This window comes from Salvia hispanica, chromosome 6 (assembly GCF_023119035.1).
Source record: "Salvia hispanica cultivar TCC Black 2014 chromosome 6, UniMelb_Shisp_WGS_1.0, whole genome shotgun sequence".
NCBI lineage: Eukaryota > Viridiplantae > Streptophyta > Magnoliopsida > Lamiales > Lamiaceae > Salvia > Salvia hispanica.
In genome coordinates, this window is record NC_062970.1 from 4,050,279 (window position 1) to 4,070,731 (window position 20,453).

Genomic DNA, 20,453 nt, shown 5'->3' on the forward strand with positions numbered 1-20,453 from the left:
GTCTTCTTCAAGCATAAGGCAACCATGGCTTATTTTTCTGCAAAATTAAATTTCAGCCCATCCACATCATTCTATTTCCTACAATTTAGTCTTCAACAATATAATGTAAGATTGGCTTAATTATTTGGACTAAAGAAATAAGTAGTAGTACATGTGCAGAATGTTAAGGAAAAAAATGTAAAACTGTAAATCAAGTCGTTTTTAAGGTTAAGTCAGGTTGTTTTCCAATGAGTATACAAAAGACAAGCAAGGTTGGAAACGATAGAAATGAGCACATGCGTGAAAGCAATATAGTTTGGAAATATCAAAAATGGCTTGACGTACAAAAGGATAAGTTGTTGGAAGATGGTAGCTACTATTGAATGTGAGACCTCTCACATGACAAAAACGTTCGCCAAACTGAGAAAGGAGAAATATCATCAAATTGATGTACAAGTCATGATAGCAATAGAAAAATTTGTAGTGGTTGATTTTCTATAAGAAGGTGACGATGAATTCATAATCGACACAACAAAATTTAAAAATGGCACACCTATCTTCTACTATCATTATTGTTTGCTTGTTGTGCATCACTAGCCTGCCCTTATTTGCATCTCAGATACCAAATAAAAATAGTCTACAAATATACATTGTCCATGTTGAGGCACCTGATGCACATGTTGCTTCTGAATCGGAAGATTTGGAGAGCTGGTACCGCTCTTTTCTTCCGGCTACCACAACAAGCTCGAGTGAAGATGAGGCGCATCTCGTTTACTCGTACCGCCACGTGTTCAATGGATTTGCTGCTAGGCTTTCACCCGACCAGGTGAAAGAAATGGAGAAGAAGAAGGGATTCATCTCCGCACGGCCTCAGATGTCGGTGTCCCTGCATACAACACATTCTCCCAATTTCTTGGGGTTGCACCAGAATATGGGGTTGTGGGAAGACTCTAATTATGGTAAAGGTGTGATTATTGGCGTGCTGGACACCGGACTGATGCCTGAGCATCCTTCCTTCAGCGACGAAGGAATGCCACCTCCACCAGCTAAGTGGAAGGGCGGGTGTCAATTCAGCCACACAACCTGCAACAACAAAATCATTGGAGCAAGGTACTTTAATGCCGAGGACCAGAGCCCCCTTGACGACGATGGCCATGGAACTCACACTGCGGGCACTGCTGCTGGACGCTTTGTGCAAGGCGCAAATCTTTTTGGCAGGGCTAATGGCACTGCTGCTGGCGTTGCACCACTTGCTCATTTAGCCATATACAAAGTGCTAACGGATAACTCTGGAGGAGAAGCAGCTTTCGTTGCTGGAATGGATGCAGCAATTGAAGATGGAGTCGACGTGTTGTCGATATCTATAGGCTTTCAAGATACAACACTGATAAAAAACTTGTATCAAGATTTTTTTGCAGTTGGCGCATTCAGTGCGATGCAGAAGGGTATCTTCGTTAGCTTCTCCGCTGGAAACAGCGGTCCTTTTCCCTCATCTGCAGGACACGGGGCACCTTGGGTTCTGACGGTTGGAGCAAGCACGTTGGACAGAAAATTGAGTTCAAAAGCAGTGCTAGGAAACAATCAAGAGGTGGATGGTGAATCAGTTTATGACTTTCCACGAAAGCCCTTCCCGCTTGTCTATGCACTCGACTGCAGGGGAAACAACATACGAGGTAAGATAGTTGTGTGTGAGGATGACAGAACAGAAGAAATTCCAAGTGGCGTTGCCGGCGTGATTCTCATAAACAATGAGACAGATGGAAACACCATTCAAGTTGCAGCCATCGGTGTTCCAACAACACATTTCAGCTATGCCGCGGGATTGAAGATCAAAGCTTACATAAGTTCAACGGCAACACCCACCGCCACTATTTCTTCCCAAGGTACTGTGATTGGTGATGAGCGTGCACCAGTCGTCGCTTCATTTTCTTCCAGGGGTCCTAGCATACCAACCCCTGGAATCTTGAAACCCGACATTTTAGGCCCTGGAGTCAATATTCTGGCAGCATCACATGACACTTCCATCGAATGGACAATAAAATCTGGTACCTCAATGGCGTGCCCGCACCTGAGCGGTGTGGCGGCTCTGCTCAAGAGCGTGCATCCTGATTGGTCTCCAGCTGCAATCAAGTCCGCCATTATGACCACTGCAGACGATGTGAACCTCGCTGGTAATCCAATTGAGGACGAGAGGTTCCTCCCGGCCAACATCTTTGCCACGGGATCAGGTCATGTGAATCCATCAAGAGCTAAAGATCCCGGACTTGTCTACGACATCCAGCCCCAAGATTACCTTCCTTACGTGTGCGGTCTCAACTACACGGACAGCCAAGTGGAGGTGATACTACATAGGAAGGTGAATTGCGCTGTCGAATCGAAGATAGCGGAAGCAGAGCTAAACTATCCTTCATTCTCTATCATTTTCAGTGGCAGATCAACTTCCCAGGTTTACACCAGGACCGTCACAAACGTAGGCGACCCTGACTCGTCATACGAGGTCGAGATTTCCCCACCTACCGGAGTTGATGTTCGTGTGGAGCCCACCACGCTCAAGTTCTCCGAGACAAAGCAGAAACTGCAGTACAAGGTTACATTCAGCCAACTCACTTCTGCTCCGAATACCAATTTCGTCCAAGGATTCTTGAAATGGACCTCTCCCAGCCGTTCTGTTCGGAGCCCTATTGCAGTTATACTGTCTTAAACTAGTATGTTAATATTTTCATATTTGTAGTGGTTATAAATTATGTGATGGCAACATGATATGAGTATCTCTTCCTCACCAATCCATCCATATGCAGCCGCTGTCATGACCGTCGGCCTGGCGATGGTAACCGCTCAATCACGTCGCCAAGCCACTCTGCGCCAGCTATCTCCAAGATTACGCATGAGTCCAATTGAGTCCTTATTTATTAGCTTTATTTAAGTTAATTGTCTTGTTTCTAGTCAAGTTGAATTGTAAGTTTCATTTTGAGTTTTCTTCGTCTGTTCTTTCCCAAAATGTAAAAATAAGTTGAGCAGCATAGGATTTAGATTATTATAAATAGGGTAATTGTATTTTCACATTACTAATGATCATATGCTATAATATTTAGTTGAATATTTCTAATCCAAACTCTATACATTTCCCTCTCTCAAACTAGGGATTTTGAAAACACTAGTCCTCATCCAATCGTCGCTCATAGGTGTTCCTCATCAGACCGATACGACCTCTCGTTGTATCATTTGGTGATTACATTCCTGATCTCATGCCCCTACACCAACTCCTCTCCAGTCTCGGGGGATGCTTCGACTATTGATGATTATGACTCCATGGACAACTCCTTCAAGACCAGTTTCCACATATAATTTAGATTTATATAGTAGATTTAGATTAGGAATGAATTACATTTAATTCATAAGCCAGAAATCTGCCTGACATACTTGGATTTTACATGGTTTTAGAGGGTGGTTTTGTATGAATTTGATCACATTTTGTCTATTATTGGGTGTGTTAATATCTACTTCTCTATTACGTTAGTATGTTGACCATATTTTGTTAAGAATGTGTAGAAAAATGTACAAAATATGTGGATGTGCACCAGCCTTGGTTTGAGACAATTTTTACTGAAGATTTTGAAGTCTAAACAGCCCCTAATGCATATCAATCTCTTCGTCTTTAAAAGAGCTTTGCGTGGATATCTCGCACGCCCCAATCGGAGTTCGGTAGAAGAAGTTATGGCCGTTATAAGAACACTGCGTTGTCCAGAAACTTTCATGCGGCCGGGTGAATTATTACCCTGTAAATTCACCCGGCCGGGTACATTGATTCTGCGCTGAAAGAGCCAGAAAATGGTCAAAATGACCACCTGACCGGGTGAATTTACAGTGTATTAATACACCCGGTCAGGTATTGTGTTTTGGCGAATTATTTTGTAGAAAACATGATTTTTGAGAAAGAGAAAAGAAGACAAAAGGCTAGGGTTCATCCATTCTACACCTACCGCCTCCAACACTCACACACACCCCCAAGAACACCTTTGAGAGAGGGAATTGAAAATTGAAGACTTCCAATCGGAAGATTGAAGTTGTCATTCCATAGATTCATTCTCAAAGGAGTATTTTAATCTTTTCTCCATGTATTTTATAGAATCTTTCGTTTCAAACATGGTTTTTAACTTTTTATGATGAACATGAGTAGCTAAACCCTTTTTTTGTAGAATTCTTGGTGATGATGCATTAACTTCATAGTTTTTATCCAATTAATTTTTGTTCTTACCTTGCTCTTATAGTTATTTGGTTATTCTTGGGTTTATTTCTTTCAATTGCTTGATCACCACTTGATTGTGTAGGGTTAATTAGATTAATCGGGAGATGAAATAATTAATCTAGAAATAAGAATAAATCACACCTTAATACAATAGAACTTGGGAGAGTTGAGGTTTTGAGTGAGGTCTTTGATCTTATTGAGCTTTTGGGAGTTAGGGGTTTAGGATTATGAAAGGAAGGGTTTTTGCACGCGTGTCGTAGGCACGTGTCCCTTCCTATTCAACAAGATTTATAAGTTTACACTTTCCAAAATACTATTAGTTAGTATGTGGTAAGTTGGGGTGTCGAATCCACGAGGAACGGTAGCATCCGTTATGCATTTCCACACTTACAAAGGTTTTGGCGATGCCGCCACGCTCTAAATTGGGGTGGGAACTAAACTAAGAAATATAAATAACACTTAAGCTAAGATTGGGAACTAAAAGTGCAAATAAAATGCAATAAGAAGAGAGCATTTAAATTGGAATGCAGACTGGGCAAGTTGACAAACTGGGCAATTTGATACAGAAATTAACACTTGGCGAAAATAAGAACATTTCGAAAATGAAATAAGAGCAGCATCTTGCATGAACATTCCTAAGATTAGAAAGCAAAAGAGACTAAGTTCAAAGGCTAAGGAAATTAAACTAAGTGCTAGCTACTAAAGAAATCTAGAAATTAGGATTGTGACCCTTAAAAGTGGCTAAACTAATTGACTCCTAAAAGCTAAACTAAATCAGATGTAAATAAAGGATGAGTGTAGAAATTAACTAAGCTAAATGGCTGCCACAAGTGAAAAGAAAGCATGTACTTCTTGTCTCCCACACCCTATTACCCAAGGTGTAAAACCATTGGATAAAAGCCTACAACTAATGGTTCTTTCACTTGACTTCTAAAAGATGATTTTAACTACTAATCCTACACTAAAGGCACATAAATTAAGGAGAGGAATGACTAATTGGCTGCCACACAACTAACTAAGCAAGAGAAATACCAAATCATCAATTAAACTACCTAAACATGCATTTTAAACACCAAATGAAAAGCTGAAAGTTAAAGGCCTTAAACATGATGAAAGAAGCTTAAAAACAACTACAAGGATGAATAACAAGATAAGAAATTAAGCAACAAACATTAAACTTAAAACATGCAAAACTAGTTAATCTAAGTGATTTAAACTCTAAACAAGAACACAAGAACTAAGAGTAAATGCTTTAACACTAGAGAAATAAATACACCAAAGCTCTTAAAGATCAGCCTCCAACGACCATTAACTAGAGAGTTAAGATATTGGAAATTCAACACAAGTGCTACAAAGAAACTAAAGCATTAAAGAAACTAAAATCTACTACAAACTTCAACCCATGATGAACAAAAGTGGTGGCTGTTCCTAGTTTGAAATCTCTCTTCTTAAGGAAGAGAGGAAAGTTTTCTAGAGAGAGAGTAAACTAAACTAAACTAAATTAAAGTGATGAGTGACTAACTTGGCCCTAGAAAGTTGAAGTATTTTTAACACATATATCTAATAAAAGATATTTTCCTTCTTTTTTACTCTCCAAGGGCCGAAATGGACGTGTGTAGCATGTGAGATTTGTCCTTGATAAGTGTGTGGAAGTGACTTTAATCATTTTTCCGTCGGGTTTAAACTGGCCAGTCCAACAGCTTGGGCAGTTTGCATTCTTCTGATTTTTTTCTTGTAGCTCTTGCACATTTTGCCTCCTTTTTGCATCACTCAACACAAATGCCTTTCTACAATGCCTCCAAACCATAAGCTCAATTCCCTGCCAAAATAGCATCTTCTCATGCAAATATTCAACTAATAAGTGCGAAAAGTGATCAAATCTGAGTGACGGAAAGTAGTATATCAGATTAGAGGAGGACTTCAATCCTAGCACCTAATCTATAGGTTTCTCACATCGGGAGGTGGTTCAATCTATATTTGTGGTCGACTTAATAACTCTAGGGACACCAAAAGGTAAGGCGATTTGATTGGATAAGAGTTTGGAATTGTGCATCAGATCATTGAGTTCTACAATTTTCTCCATATTATCTCTTCACTTCGTGTTTACTTATTTTCATTTGTTTACTTGTCTTTTATATGCTTTCAGTAGTGTTAGAATAAACCAAACTTTTCTCGATTGTCTAGATTGTAGTTAACATTTGTTCATGGTAGTTAAGTTGATACAATTTTATCTCTGTGGGATACGATTGTGACGCCCCGAATTTTCGTGCCCTTATTTTGGAACGGAAATTCAAGTTTAAGCGTTAAGGTTATATAAGTGAACCAATATTTGGAGGTTACATATAAATGTATATTTGGGAATACACACCTATATGGTATTCTACAATCTCGATGCTTTAAGTCGTTGAATGATTAGAGAAAGGCAAAGGGGATGTTGGAAATGGTAGACGTCGCCGTAAATTCCAGATATGTTTCCGATAGATTACCGAATATACTATTATACATACAAGTGGAATCTACCCTAGACATAGAACCCGGATCCACCTCGATAACAAGAGCACCTTACCAAATACCAGTTGTGTTTAAAGATCTAATGATTCGTGTGTTTAACCGGCGATTGGAAAAAGACCGATTCTAGCTTTGTGCGACGAATTCGTCTATTTGAAGGACGGGAGGAAATACTATGGACCATAGAGGACTACACTAGAGACGATAAGCGCCGAGTAGCTCTATGCTAAGGTTAGCAAGTTGAGTTCAGGCTTAACGGAGCAAAATTCCTCAAACACATGGTAGCAATGGAAAGGAATCCGAGTAACGCCACAATAACACACCACTGCGGGAGGTTTTCAAAGGATCCTCTGAAGTCGCGATGACAATGACTCAGCTCGAGAAAAGGGTCGAGATTCCACGATCCCCAGAGCAAAATGAGCTCTCAACTGCTACAAGAGAAGTTAATTGTTGTGCTAGCACTAATTGCCGTAAAACTCGGAACTAGCTACATTGTCTGCACCGACATACTAAAGGAGTTGACTTGGCCATGTCTAGACGCAGAAGGGTAGAGAGATCAGTTATGCATCATGGCAGATCAGGCTGCATAAGCTGAAATACCCCAATGCATGATCTAGAATGGGCTATCTTAGTCCCCGCACCGGAAACTTGAGACATTACCCTACGAAATTTGGGGAATTTTTTTATCTAATCACGAGAACCTCGGCACTATCAAATGGAAGGATTTATGCATACAATAGATTGAATGTCTAAAGTTAGTAAAAGACTGCGACTGCAGCTTAAATTAATATCCGAGCAAGCTAACGTAGTGGCCGATACGCTTAACCACAAAACTCGAACATGGTTAAAAGGAAGAGGAATAATGCAAGGACTCGATAGATTGAGCCTAGAGGTAGAGCGAGCGCCCGAGAAGGTGGGAGAGAGAATTTCCACTTGAGTAGAAGTGCCAACCTCATGATCAAGATCGTAAACATACGGAAACGTAGTATGGCAATAGAAGGTTACACCCGAAAGTAAAAGCGGACGAATGAAGAAGTTACCATAAAGAAATGTTGGAAGGTCTCACATTCGAAAGAAGAGCGTGTGTGGCAGAACAGTAAGAGATCAAGGATAAGATAATATGAAAAGCCACGACACCCAGTCATCATGGAAATACCAAGATATGTTAAGATCGGGAGAAGGAATCCCGGGGATGAAGGATTAAGAAAAATATATCGATGGTTGTACAAGGATAATACAACCTGAGTGACAGTCGATCGCCTCACTGTGCATACCCACTTTGTGACAATCAGCAAAGTTAGTTGAGTTGTATGCATCTTCGTAAGATACCAATAATTTTCACATTAGACCAAAACGACATATTTACGAATAGATTTTGGAAAAATCTACATGATTGGTTTCAAGAATTTATTTCCACCGATGAGGTGATGAAACATCAAAGCGGGTGTAGGGAACGCCCGAAGACACGATCAAGAGCTAAGGTGCTCGGTAAAGAGAAACAATTGGAAGTAAGGTTTACGAATGATAGAGTTTCTTTATCATAGATGCTATTAGGCAATTAGTGAAATGGTATCATATGGAACTTCATAGAAAGAGAAACGCAGATCACCCTCTATGGAATGGGGTTTGTAAGAGAAAAATTTTTGGACCCATATTTCTACTTTAGAGATGATAGGAAATTTCTAAGAAATCCTACACGACAGAAAAGGGCCAGGACGGATGGAAGTCTTGCATGGATGTCGGACTCATAGTTTAACGAGGAAAGCAAGGTCAATCAAAGAGTATCCCCTCAAAGAGATAATTGGATTTGAAGTCAAGTGAAACTTCAATCGCAATATATAAGGTCTAGTGAAATGCTCGCGAGAGTAGATAAAGTTAGTTATTGAATGGAATTACTGCCGAACCTGGAAATTTCACGACAAGCCCTTGCTCTGAAAGTATGAATTTAATCCAATATGTGTACCCCATCAAGAAGAGTTGGTTATATATATGGACTAGAAATTTTAAAGAGAAGGCGAAAACAATGTTGGATAAAGAAGTACAATAATGGAGAAGTAAATTAACTTAATGGAGGTGTTAGGGAAACACCATGGATGAAATAAGAGACAATTTGAGAGACAATATTTCGAACCATGCAAGTGGAGCCGTGTAAATTTCGGGACGAAATTTCTTTTAAGGAGGACGGAATGTGACGCCCCGAATTTTTGTGCCCTTATTTTGTGAAGGAAATTCAAGTTTAAGTGTTAAGGTTATATAAGTGAACCAATATTTGGAGGTTATATATAAATGTGTGATAGGCTAGCATTCGTCACCATTTTGGAGTCACTTTTCATGCTATATTGTTGAAAATTTGCATATAAAGATGCATGTTTTGGCAGGAAATGAATGGAGTGGTCCGACGAGCATGCTAATGGAATGGATTCTGGATTACATGCAAAAATAGAGACAAATTGGATACAAATTCAGTATTTGGAGAAGGAAGGAATCCACAAGACACAAACTGCCCAGTTTGATGGATTGGCCAGTGTCCGAGCAATGCTTACAGCTCTTCAAAGTCGCATTTCAAAGTTAAATTGACGAGTCTTTGTGCTACCAATGGCCACAAGAGACACTTTTGAAGGCAAAAGAAGCCAACTACCATCATTGGGAGTGGAGAAGCCTTCCACATCAGATTGGTTGGAAGATGTGTAACAAAAGAACAACAAAACTTATCTTTTGGCCTAACTTTTGGGACACCACTTTTTAGCTAGCTTTAGTTAGTTTTATTTCCTCTTTCTAAGCTTAGTTTTCTCTCATCCTTGAAGTAAATTTCGAACCATAGGCAGCCATTGCCACTTTTGCTCACCATGGGGTGAAGCTTGTAGTTATGTAGTGCTTTAATGCTTTGAATGATCTAGATCCTTGTTTGTACTCATTTTCCAGCATCTTAACTCTCTAGTTAAGGTTGTTGGGTTGATCTTAAAGAGCTTTTGGTGTATTTAAATCTCTAGGTGTTTAGCATTTATGTTTGGTTGTTGGTGTTCTTGAGCATTTAGTTAAAATCTTGCCTTGGTTCTACTATTTTCGTTCTCTAGCTAGCCTTTGTCCTTATTGATTCCTTTTCTTGTTTATTTGAAGTTTTTTATGCTTTTGAAAGGGTCTTGCAGGGGCTGATTCTACTTGAAGCTTTTGATTGAAGAAAAGAAAAAAAGAAATAGTGGTTGTTGCTAGTTTAGTTTTACTTGCTTAGCTTGTTTAAATTTCTCTTTTTGCATCTTATTTCTTTGATCTTTTCTAAGTGTTTAGGTCAGCTAGTTAATCCTTCTTTTCCATCCTTTTAATTTCGAAAATCAGTAAAAAAAAAAGAGGAGAAAACGTTTGTGAATTTAAGTTGCAATTGTTGGTGATTTTCCCTTGCTTAGTAGCTTTGTTCTTGTATGCTAGCTAATGTGTTTTAGTTGCTGCAGTTTCTTTAGTTATTTCTATCCTCCATTGTTGAATGTTCTTAAGCTTGTTCATCTTCTCCAAGTTGCTAATTTTCAGCTTTTTATTTGGTGTTTTCAAGGCATAATTAGGTAGTTAACTTGTTGATCTTATGTTTCTTTAGCATAGTTAAGTGTGTAGCAGTCTTTTAGTCTCTCTTTTCTCATAGTTTTCGTGCCTTAGTGTATTTAGGAACCCAAAAATCTGATTTCAAATTGCTAATCCTTTTATCCTTTGTTTAGTTTAGTTGTCTACTACTTTTGACCATTGGATAATAGCCCATAGCAAGCAACTAGTACAATCCCTTTTCACTCTTTGACATGGAGCCTCCAAAATCAGTTTTAAACTCTCTCTCTCATGCTTTTCATGTCAGCTTAGTCACCTTAGGAAGTCTCCAAAATAGCTAGATAAGTAGGCTTTTAGATCCCACCTTTTAAGTGTCTCTTTCCTAGTAAATTAGCTTCTCTAGCTTTCATTTAGGAGTGAACACTTAGAATTTAGTTAGCAGCCTTCTACTTAGTTCTTTTTGCTTCTTTTACTTAGTATTTTTCGTGGCAAAAGCTGGTTCCTTTCCCCTTGTTCCCTTTATTCCCGAAAATGCTATTTTACAAAGTGTTGTTATTTTTCTCGCCACTGTTCTGATTTTGCTGCTAAACTGCCCAGTTTACTTACTTGCCCAGTTTAAGTATCAGATTATTTGTTTTGTCTCAAATTCATAATTTGCTTGCATTGTTACCTTATTTAAACTTTAGTTCCCACTATGTTCGTAAGTATGGTTTAATTTCTGTAGTTTAGTTTCCTCCTTCTTTAAATTAAAGCGTGGCGGCATCGCCAAACTCTTAAGTGTTGAATTACATAACGGATACGACCGTTCCTCGTGGGATCGACATCCGACTTACCACATACTAATTAATAGTATTATGGGAAGTGGGAACGTATAAGTATTGTTGAATAGGAAGAACACGCGCCTACGACACGCGTGCAAAATCCCTTCCTCTCAAATGGCGCCGTTGCCGGGGAACGGTGTTGTTGTCTTGTTATGTTTTTCTACACTTCTTGTATATAGCTTTTGACTTGTTTTCCTTTTGTTTGTTGTTTTTTTTTCTTTCTTTTTTCTTTTAGTTTATGAGCAGGTCCTCTTCCCCGAGGTTGTTGTCCGATATTGGAATTAAGAAGATGATGAAGAGGCTGCGTGAGGAAGCCGGTTTGAGAAGATAAGCAGGGCAGTTCCTCAAGTTGTCCAGTTTGAAGTGTCAGAAAGTTTGGAGGAAACCAATTCAAGAGACAATGATGAGAGTGGTGCGAAATTAAAGGGCTTCATGGATCATTTCACAGACTCTTACGATCATGGCTGGGGTGATTACTCCTATTTTGAATGGACCAATCCAAACCAACAATATCAAGGTCCACCACCACAAGTATATCACCAAGCTTTCCAAGGGTCAGATGAAAATCATGTTTATTGGCCTCCGGATCAAAGTGGTTTCCCTCCGTGTTTCCAGCCACAAGAATTCGACCAATATCAACCAAATCATCCGCCAATGCCACCAAAGTGCTTAGAAGAAATGATGGAGGACCTAATCACATCGCAGCAACTCATGCAAAACAATTTGCAAGCCAATTACAATGTGGTGCATGAGATGCAAGATGAACAATATGAGCAAATGATTAGTCTTGATCATCTTGCATGCCAAATGACACAGTTGGCGGCTTCCATCAATGATATGCGCGGGAATGGTGGAGGAATGCCGGCTCAAGTGCAACTACCGAGGAAGGAGAACCTTAATCAGATTCCCTTTTGGTCTAGGAAAGAGTTGAAAGCTTCATTTAACAATAACTCAAACAACGGACCGAGGGAAACATTGGAACAGGAGCCCAGATTGCCCAGTGCAGCACACTTCCCAAGTCAGAAGATTGCTTGGTTTGAAGATGAAGAGGATAGCGATGAGGAGACTGAAGATAATATCATCATTCAACCCGATGAGCCTACACCGATACCATTAAGACCAGAAGAGACCATCATGAAAGGGTGCAAAAATTTGGAGCATGCAAAGTCTGTCAGCAAGCTGCCCGGTCCAGGTGAACTGCCCAGTCTGAGGGCAGAGGAGGAATTGGTACCGTTGGAAGTTCGGTCACCTAAATTGGAGTTGAAGCCGCCGCCCACCAACGTTAAGCATGTCTGCTTTGGGGAAAATGACACTCTCCCCGTTATCATCAATATTGAGTTGGAAAATGGCCAAGGTGAAAATTTGATCAAAGAGTTGAAAGGTCCCGACTTTCTTGAAGCCGAGTTGTTGCAAGATATGTATCCATTACCCTCCATTGAAGAAAAAGTTGAGCTTGAAGAACTTAGTGAATGCAAGTTGTTCAACACTCAAGGGCTTAGTGATGAGGAGATAGAAGCTGAAATAATGACTTGGTGCAAGAAGAGGAGTTACACAAACCCACCCGAGAGATATAAACTGCCTAATCTGCAGGAATTGCCCAGTCAGAATGTACTGCCCAGTCCAAGAGTGGAAGAAGAGTTGCTACCGTTGGAGATTCATCCACCTAAATTGGAGTCAAATGCATTTTATTCTAAGCTCAAATATTTGGAAGAAAATGAAACAATTACCACGATCAGTAGCTTATTAAAAAGTCAAGATGATGAGCTGATCAAAGCTTTTAAGAGGCATAAGGAGGTGACCGGTTGGACTTCGGCCGACGACATCATGTGTATAAGCCCCAATGTTTGTGTATTTTACATGAGTTCAGAGAAGGGTTCTAAACTCTACAGGGATCCTAAAAGAAAGTTGAATGCTTCTACTTGGAAGGATTGGAAGGCAAGATTAGAAGATGCTTTTTCGGAAGAACATATGTATCCTGCCCAGTTTGTTGAAAGATGCTATTTTGGCAGGGAATTGAGCTTATGGATCGGTGGCATTGTAGAAAGGCATTTGTAATGGAGTGATGCAAAAAGGAGGCAAAAAGTGCAAGAATTTGAAGAAAATCAGAAAAATGGCAAACTGCCCAAGCTGGACCCGACGGCATGAAGCCACTTGAGCACAATTACAAGACTGCTTCCTTTTGCAACACGTGTCCACCTCCGTCTAAGGCATGGGAAAATGGAAATATCTTTTGTTAAATGAGAGATATGTATTAAAAAGACTTTAACTTTCCAAGAACCACTTAGTAACTTTATCACTTAGCTTTAGTTTAGTTTTAGTTTATTCTCTCTCTAGAAAACTTTTCTCCCTTCCTTAAGAAGAGAGATTTCAAATACAAGGCTGCCAAGATCTTAATTCACCATGGGTTGAAGTAGTAGTAATTTAGTAGTAGTGTTTAATTTCTCAAGTTGTTTGTCCTTAACTTTTGAAGCTCTTTTGCATCAATCTCACTTTTCCGAAATGTTCTTATTTTCGCCACTGCTAAGTTGCCCAGTTTACCAACTTACCCAGTCTGCGTTTCAGTTTAATTGCTTTCGTTTACTTGCATGTTATTTTCATGTTTAGTTACAATCTTAGCTTAAGTGTTATTTATATTTTATAGTTTAGTTCCCACCCCCAATTTAGAGCGTGGCGGCATCGCCAAAATCCTTCTAAGTGTGGAAATACATAACGGATGCTACCGTTCCTCGTGGGTTCGACACCCTAACTTACCATATACAAATTAATAGTATTTTGGAAAGTGGGAACTTACAAATCTTGTTGAATAGGAAGGGACACGCGCCTACGACACGCGTGCAAAATCCCGACCTCTCAAATGGCGCCGTTGCCGGGGAACGGTGTTGTTGTCTTGTTATGTTTTTCTACACTTCTTGTATATAGCTTTTGACTTGTTTTCCTTTTGTTTGTTGTTTTTTTTTTTTTTTTTTTTTTTTTTTTTTTTCTTTCTTTTTTCTTTTAGTTTATGAGCAGGTCCTCTTCCCCGAGGTTGTTGTCCGATATTGGAATTAAGAAGATGATGAAGAGGCTGCGTGAGGAAGCCGGTTTGAGAAGATAAGCAGGGCAGTTCCTCAAGTTGTCCAGTTTGAAGTGTCAGAAAGTTTGGAGGAAACCAATTCAAGAGACAATGATGAGAGTGGTGCGAAATTAAAGGGCTTCATGGATCATTTCACAGACTCTTACGATCATGGCTGGGGTGATTACTCCTATTTTGAATGGACCAATCCAAACCAACAATATCAAGGTCCACCACCACAAGTATATCACCAAGCTTTCCAAGGGTCAGATGAAAATCATGTTTATTGGCCTCCGGATCAAAGTGGTTTCCCTCCGTGTTTCCAGCCACAAGAATTCGACCAATATCAACCAAATCATCCGCCAATGCCACCAAAGTGCTTAGAAGAAATGATGGAGGACCTAATCACATCGCAACAACTCATGCAAAACAATTTGCAAGCCAATTACAATGTGGTGCATGAGATGCAAGATGAACAATATGAGCAAATGATTAGTCTTGATCATCTTGCATGCCAAATGACACAGTTGGCGGCTTCCATCAATGATATGCGCGGGAATGGTGGAGGAATGCCGGCTCAAGTGCAACTACCGAGGAAGGAGAACCTTAATCAGATTCCCTTTTGGTCTAGGAAAGAGTTGAAAGCTTCATTTAACAATAACTCAAACAACGGACCGAGGGAAACATTGGAACAGGAGCCCAGATTGCCCAGTGCAGCACACTTCCCAAGTCAGAAGATTGCTTGGTTTGAAGATGAAGAGGATAGCGATGAGGAGACTGAAGATAATATCATCATTCAACCCGATGAGCCTACACCGATACCATTAAGACCAGAAGAGACCATCATGAAAGGGTGCAAAAATTTGGAGCATGCAAAGTCTGTCAGCAAGCTGCCCGGTCCAGGTGAACTGCCCAGTCTGAGGGCAGAGGAGGAATTGGTACCGTTGGAAGTTCGGTCACCTAAATTGGAGTTGAAGCCGCCGCCCACCAACGTTAAGCATGTCTGCTTTGGGGAAAATGACACTCTCCCCGTTATCATCAATATTGAGTTGGAAAATGGCCAAGGTGAAAATTTGATCAAAGAGTTGAAAGGTCCCGACTTTCTTGAAGCCGAGTTGTTGCAAGATATGTATCCATTACCCTCCATTGAAGAAAAAGTTGAGCTTGAAGAACTTAGTGAATGCAAGTTGTTCAACACTCAAGGGCTTAGTGATGAGGAGATAGAAGCTGAAATAATGACTTGGTGCAAGAAGAGGAGTTACACAAACCCACCCGAGAGATGTAAACTGCCTAATCTGCAGGAATTGCCCAGTCAGAATGTACTGCCCAGTCCAAGAGTGGAAGAAGAGTTGCTACCGTTGGAGATTCATCCACCTAAATTGGAGTCAAATGCATTTTATTCTAAGCTCAAATATTTGGAAGAAAATGAAACAATTACCACGATCAGTAGCTTATTAAAAAGTCAAGATGATGAGCTGATCAAAGCTTTTAAGAGGCATAAGGAGGTGACCGGTTGGACTTCGACTGACGACATCATGTGTATAAGCCCCAATGTTTGTGTATTTTACATGAGTTCAGAGAAGGGTTCTAAACTCTACAGGGATCCTAAAAGGAAGTTGAATGCGTCTACTTGGAAGGATTGAAAATCAAGATTTGATGATATTTTTTTGGAAGAACACATGTATCCTGCCCAGTTTGTTGAACAGGGCAGCCTGGATGTCACAGTGGGTAAAGTAGCTGAAGTCGAAGTAACCGTAGCACACGAGCCTGGGATCGAAATCCAAGGAGGCAGCTGCCCCAGCTCCGCCAGCACCTGCCAAGCTTACCTGTACCCCTCGCCTTGTGCGGGGGAGGTGATTTCTATCCAAACCTCTCTTTTATTTGCTGTATATATGTGTTATGTGTGTGATGTATGTGTTTGCTTTAAAGTTTTTGTAATTGTGGCCTAGCCGGCCTTGTTTTGTATATATTGTGGCCTTGTCGGTCTTGATGCATGCTTTGTGGCCTTGTCGGCCTTCGTGTTTGTTATGTGTTGTTAGTGATCTTTCTCTAAACACTTGGTCTACTTGCTCTCGAGCAAGCAATGCCCAAGTGTGAGGAGGTTGGATTCTTGTGTGTCGTTCTTAGTTTTTGAAGTTTTATGTGATTTGTTTCCTTTTCCAACATTTCAACCAAACTTGCTTGAGGGCAAGCAAGGTCTAAGTGTGAGGAGGGGGTTTGTTTTGTTGTTCGTTCGTGTTGTGTTGTGTTTTTTTTGTAAAGTGTGTGTTTTATCTTTTTCCCAAGCCTTGATGCATGATTTGGTAATGATCCCCCTATTGAATCGTAGCAAATAAAGAAAAAAAAATTGACTTGTTGAATCGTATAAAAAAAATGACTTGCTTTGTTTTGAAAAAATTTATTCAAGAACTTGTGGTTTTGATTGAATGAAGTTGAGTACGATGGAAATGTGAAGCACTATCACTTGCATAAAAACCCACAAATGGTAAGGTTCAAAGCCTCAAAGTAGAACACTTTCTACATGTGTTTCGAGCGTGGAATGACATTGCATTGCATGATTGTTGATATCGCTTGGTCACTATGGCATAGATAGAGGGCACTAGGAAAAGCCAAATTGAGCCTTATTCTTTGTGATTACATCAACCAAAAAGAGCTACCCCTAGTTGCCACTTTGAAACCTTGAGCCTACATTTCTTTCTAAGTTAGAAAATGGTTTCCTTCTTGTGCAAAATAAATGTGCTTAGTTGCTCCTACATGATCACCACCTTTTAAGAAAGAGATAGTAGTTGTGAACATCCAAAAATCTGTTGCCCCCACCAAAAAAAAGAAAGAAAACAGTGGCTACCAAAAAAAAAAAGAAGAAGAAAAAGAAAAAAAAGGAGAAGAGAAGAAAAAGAAACAGCAAAAAAAAAAGAAGAAACAGAAAACAGAAAAAGAAGGAAAAAGAGGAAGGAAACAAAACAAAGAGAAAATGGCAAGGAGAATGTGGGAAGGTAGATGGAAGCAGAAAAAGAAAAAGAAGAGGAAGAGGAAAAAAAGAAAAATGAAAAAAGAAGAAGAAGGAAGTTAAATGCATCTCTAACTTTTGGTTTGATTGTGGGTGATTGTGTTTGGAGTTTCTAAGTATCCCTTTGGAGAATAAGCACAAGTTTTTGTTGTACTACACTCACTAGCTTAGGACCCCTAGGATCTAACCGACAATATTTAAATGGTCCCAAGCCCCATTACATCCCGTGCAAGACCCTCTTGAGCTACATGTGATAAAGTGATATCTTCTTGATTGCATTTACACCATTATTCTTGAGAGAATTGTCCTTACAGTTTGAGAGGGTAAGGGAGTGAATCTTTTGCTTGTGATATGTGCTTAACTATCTTGATGAGACCGACGGTTGAAACCACATTGTTCGATGAAGAAAAATATGTTTTTAAAATTTTGTTTTAAAAATCTGTTTTGAGCATGGTTCTTGGGGGTATCATTACGCTTTTCATACAACTTGCTTGGTATGTCTTTCGTGTATATCTTGAGTCGTTGTGTGTGTTTGTGTCTTGTAAATGTCTTTGTATTTTGTGTTTGTTTAAGTTAGCGTGTGTGTGTAAAAAGTAGAGGGGAGTGACTTAAACTAGCAATTGAGTGAAAAGTCCAACCACATACTTGGGACAAGTATGATTCAAGTGTGAGGAGGTTTGATAGGCTAGTTTTCGTCACTCGGATTAGATCACTTTTCGCACTTATTAGTTGAATATTTGCATGATAAGATGCTATTTTGGCAGGGAATTGAGCTTATGGATCGGAGGCATTGTAGAAAGGCATTTGTAGTGGAGTGATGCAAAAAGGAGGCAAAAAGTGCAAGAATTTGAAGAAAATCAGAAAAATGGCAAACTGCCCAAGCTGTCAGCTTGGCCAAGCTGGACCCGACGGGAAAACTACATGAAGCCACTTGAGCACAATTACAAGACTGCTTCCTATTGCAACACGTGTCCACCTCCGTCCAAGGCATGAGAAAAAGGAAATATCTTTTGTTAAATGAGAGATATGTAAAAAAATACTTAACTTAGCTTGGGACCAACTACCAAGACATTCCACTTTATCACTTTAGTTAGTTTAGTTTAGTTACTCTCTCTCTATAGAAAACTTTTCTCTCTTCCTTAAGAAGGGAGATTTCAACTTCAAGGCTGCCAAGATCATTGTTCACCATGGGTTGAAAACAAGTACATGCTTTCTTTTCACTTTTGGCAGCCCTTTTAGCTTAGTTAATTTCTGCACTCAACCTCCATTTACATCTGATTTAGTTTAGCTTTTAGGATTCAATTAGTCTAGCCACTTTTAAGGGTCACAATCCTAGTTTCTAGATTTAGTTTAGTAGCTAACACTTAGTTTATTTTCCTTAGTCTTTTAACTTAGTTCCTTTTGCTTTCTGAACTTAGGATGCTCATGCAAGTTGCTGCTCTCTTTTCATTTCCGAAATGTTCTTATTTTCGCCACTACTAAGTTGCCCAGTTTACCAACTTGCCCAGTCTGCGTTTCAGTTTAATTGCTTTCGTTTACTTGCATGTTATTTGCATGTTTAGTTACAATCTTAGCTTAAGTGTTATTTATATTTTATAGTTTAGTTCCCACCCCCAATTTAGAGCGTGGCGGCATCGCCAAAACCCTTTCTAAGTGTGGAAATGCATAACGGATGCTACCGTTCCTCGTGGGTTCGATGTAAGTGGATCTCTCATTTTAGGATGAGATATATCAAAATATGAAAGATAACAGTGTGGCGAAGTGGATCTCTTATTTAGGAGGAGAGATTTGAGAATATGATATTAATTCAATTGAAATAGTACTATCTTTTAGTTTTTTTTGGATTAAATTGGATAGTTTTGAGAATATGAAATCGTAACACGTGATTTTTTATTTTAGACAGTTATTGTGTACTTCTCCTTTTTTAAATTTTTTTTCACAAAATACATAAATTGACCAAATTACCTAACGGAGCTTATTACGTGGGCTACGAGTTTTTTACAAAAATTAGAAAAGGATAATTACTTTTAAATTGGGATAAAAACAAACTTTCCATTTGAAATTAAGAATTTCCTTCAAAAAATACTATGCAGAATCTTATTTATATTAGGAAAGCATATTTTCGAATTACTCCACAACAATTATGTGTACTACGTGTTTTTTTTTTTTAATTAGAAAAGATTACCTTTAAATTGGTAAAAAAAAAAAAAACTTTCCATCCGAAATAATTAAGCATTTCCTTTAAAAATTACTGCAAATTCTTATATAAACTGATACCCTAATTCTAAAACAAAAAAAAAAAAAATCATAGTTTCTTGAGCGATCCGAATTCAGGAAGAGGATCACAAGAATTGTTTTTCTTCGTGATTAGTAATCATCGGTAATCTTCATTCTTCTTCTTTTTATTTTCTTTTTCATGTGGTTTTTCCAAAAAACTAGCTTTTTTATGTTACTTTTTATTGCGAGAAATTGATATTTAAGTATGCATTAGATTTCTAGTATACAGGATTTTTATGCAGTAGATGGAACGTTTTTGCATAAATATATATAGGGGGTGTGCTTTGATTTCTTTAATAATGCATTAGAATTATGGAGTAGTACTCGATTACATTAGTTATTCATTAAAAAGAGAATCACCCTGAAATTATCAATAATGGAGTATGAGATTGCCTAATAAAAGTTGATCTAAATGAACTTGAAAGGCATGTATGTCCTAATTCTCTAAATCAGATTTATTATTTATAATAAAAGATATGAATATTTTAACATTATTATTTAACAATAAAATAATATAATGGGAGTAATGGCAACCCCTGGGTGCTATCAACTACAGCAGGCGATCCAAATCCATTGATATCTGTCTCCAAAATATGTGATTGACAGCTTTTGCACGTTACAAATCATTTTCAAATGGAGTACTCCCTCCGTCCCAGAAAGATTGTCTCAGTTCATTTTCTGCACTCGTTTTGCAAAAATAATAATAAATAGGTAAAATTGAAAGAGAGTAAAATAAAAGAAAGAATAATGTAGGTAAGACTATTCTCTACATTATTCTCTCTTTTACTTTACTTTCTTTCTACTTTAACTATTTATTATTATTTTTGCGAAACAAGTGTGAAAAAGGAAATGGGGCCATCTTTCTGGGACGGAGGTAGTATTTAATAAGAGGACTAATTTTTTCATTAAATCCGGAAATCTAAAATCATACTTGTAAATAATTAATCAAGGAATAAATTATTTAATTAAATTTGAAGATTTAATTATAAGGTGAATTAATCTATTAAACTCCCACAATTACTGCACTTGATTCCA

General features: G+C 38.8%; 1 protein-coding gene across 1 annotated transcript; it reads left to right on the forward strand.

Annotated features, from left to right (window-relative positions):
- Positions 1–491: 491 nt before the first annotated feature.
- LOC125192455 (subtilisin-like protease 4) lies at positions 492–3,076 on the forward strand. Its single transcript, XM_048090033.1, has 2 exons — positions 492–2,684; positions 2,778–3,076. Exon 1 carries the CDS (start codon positions 524–526, stop codon positions 2,678–2,680), a length of 2,157 nt encoding a protein of 718 aa, XP_047945990.1. The 5' UTR covers positions 492–523; the 3' UTR covers positions 2,681–2,684; positions 2,778–3,076.
- The last annotated feature ends 17,377 nt before the right edge of the window (positions 3,077–20,453 follow it).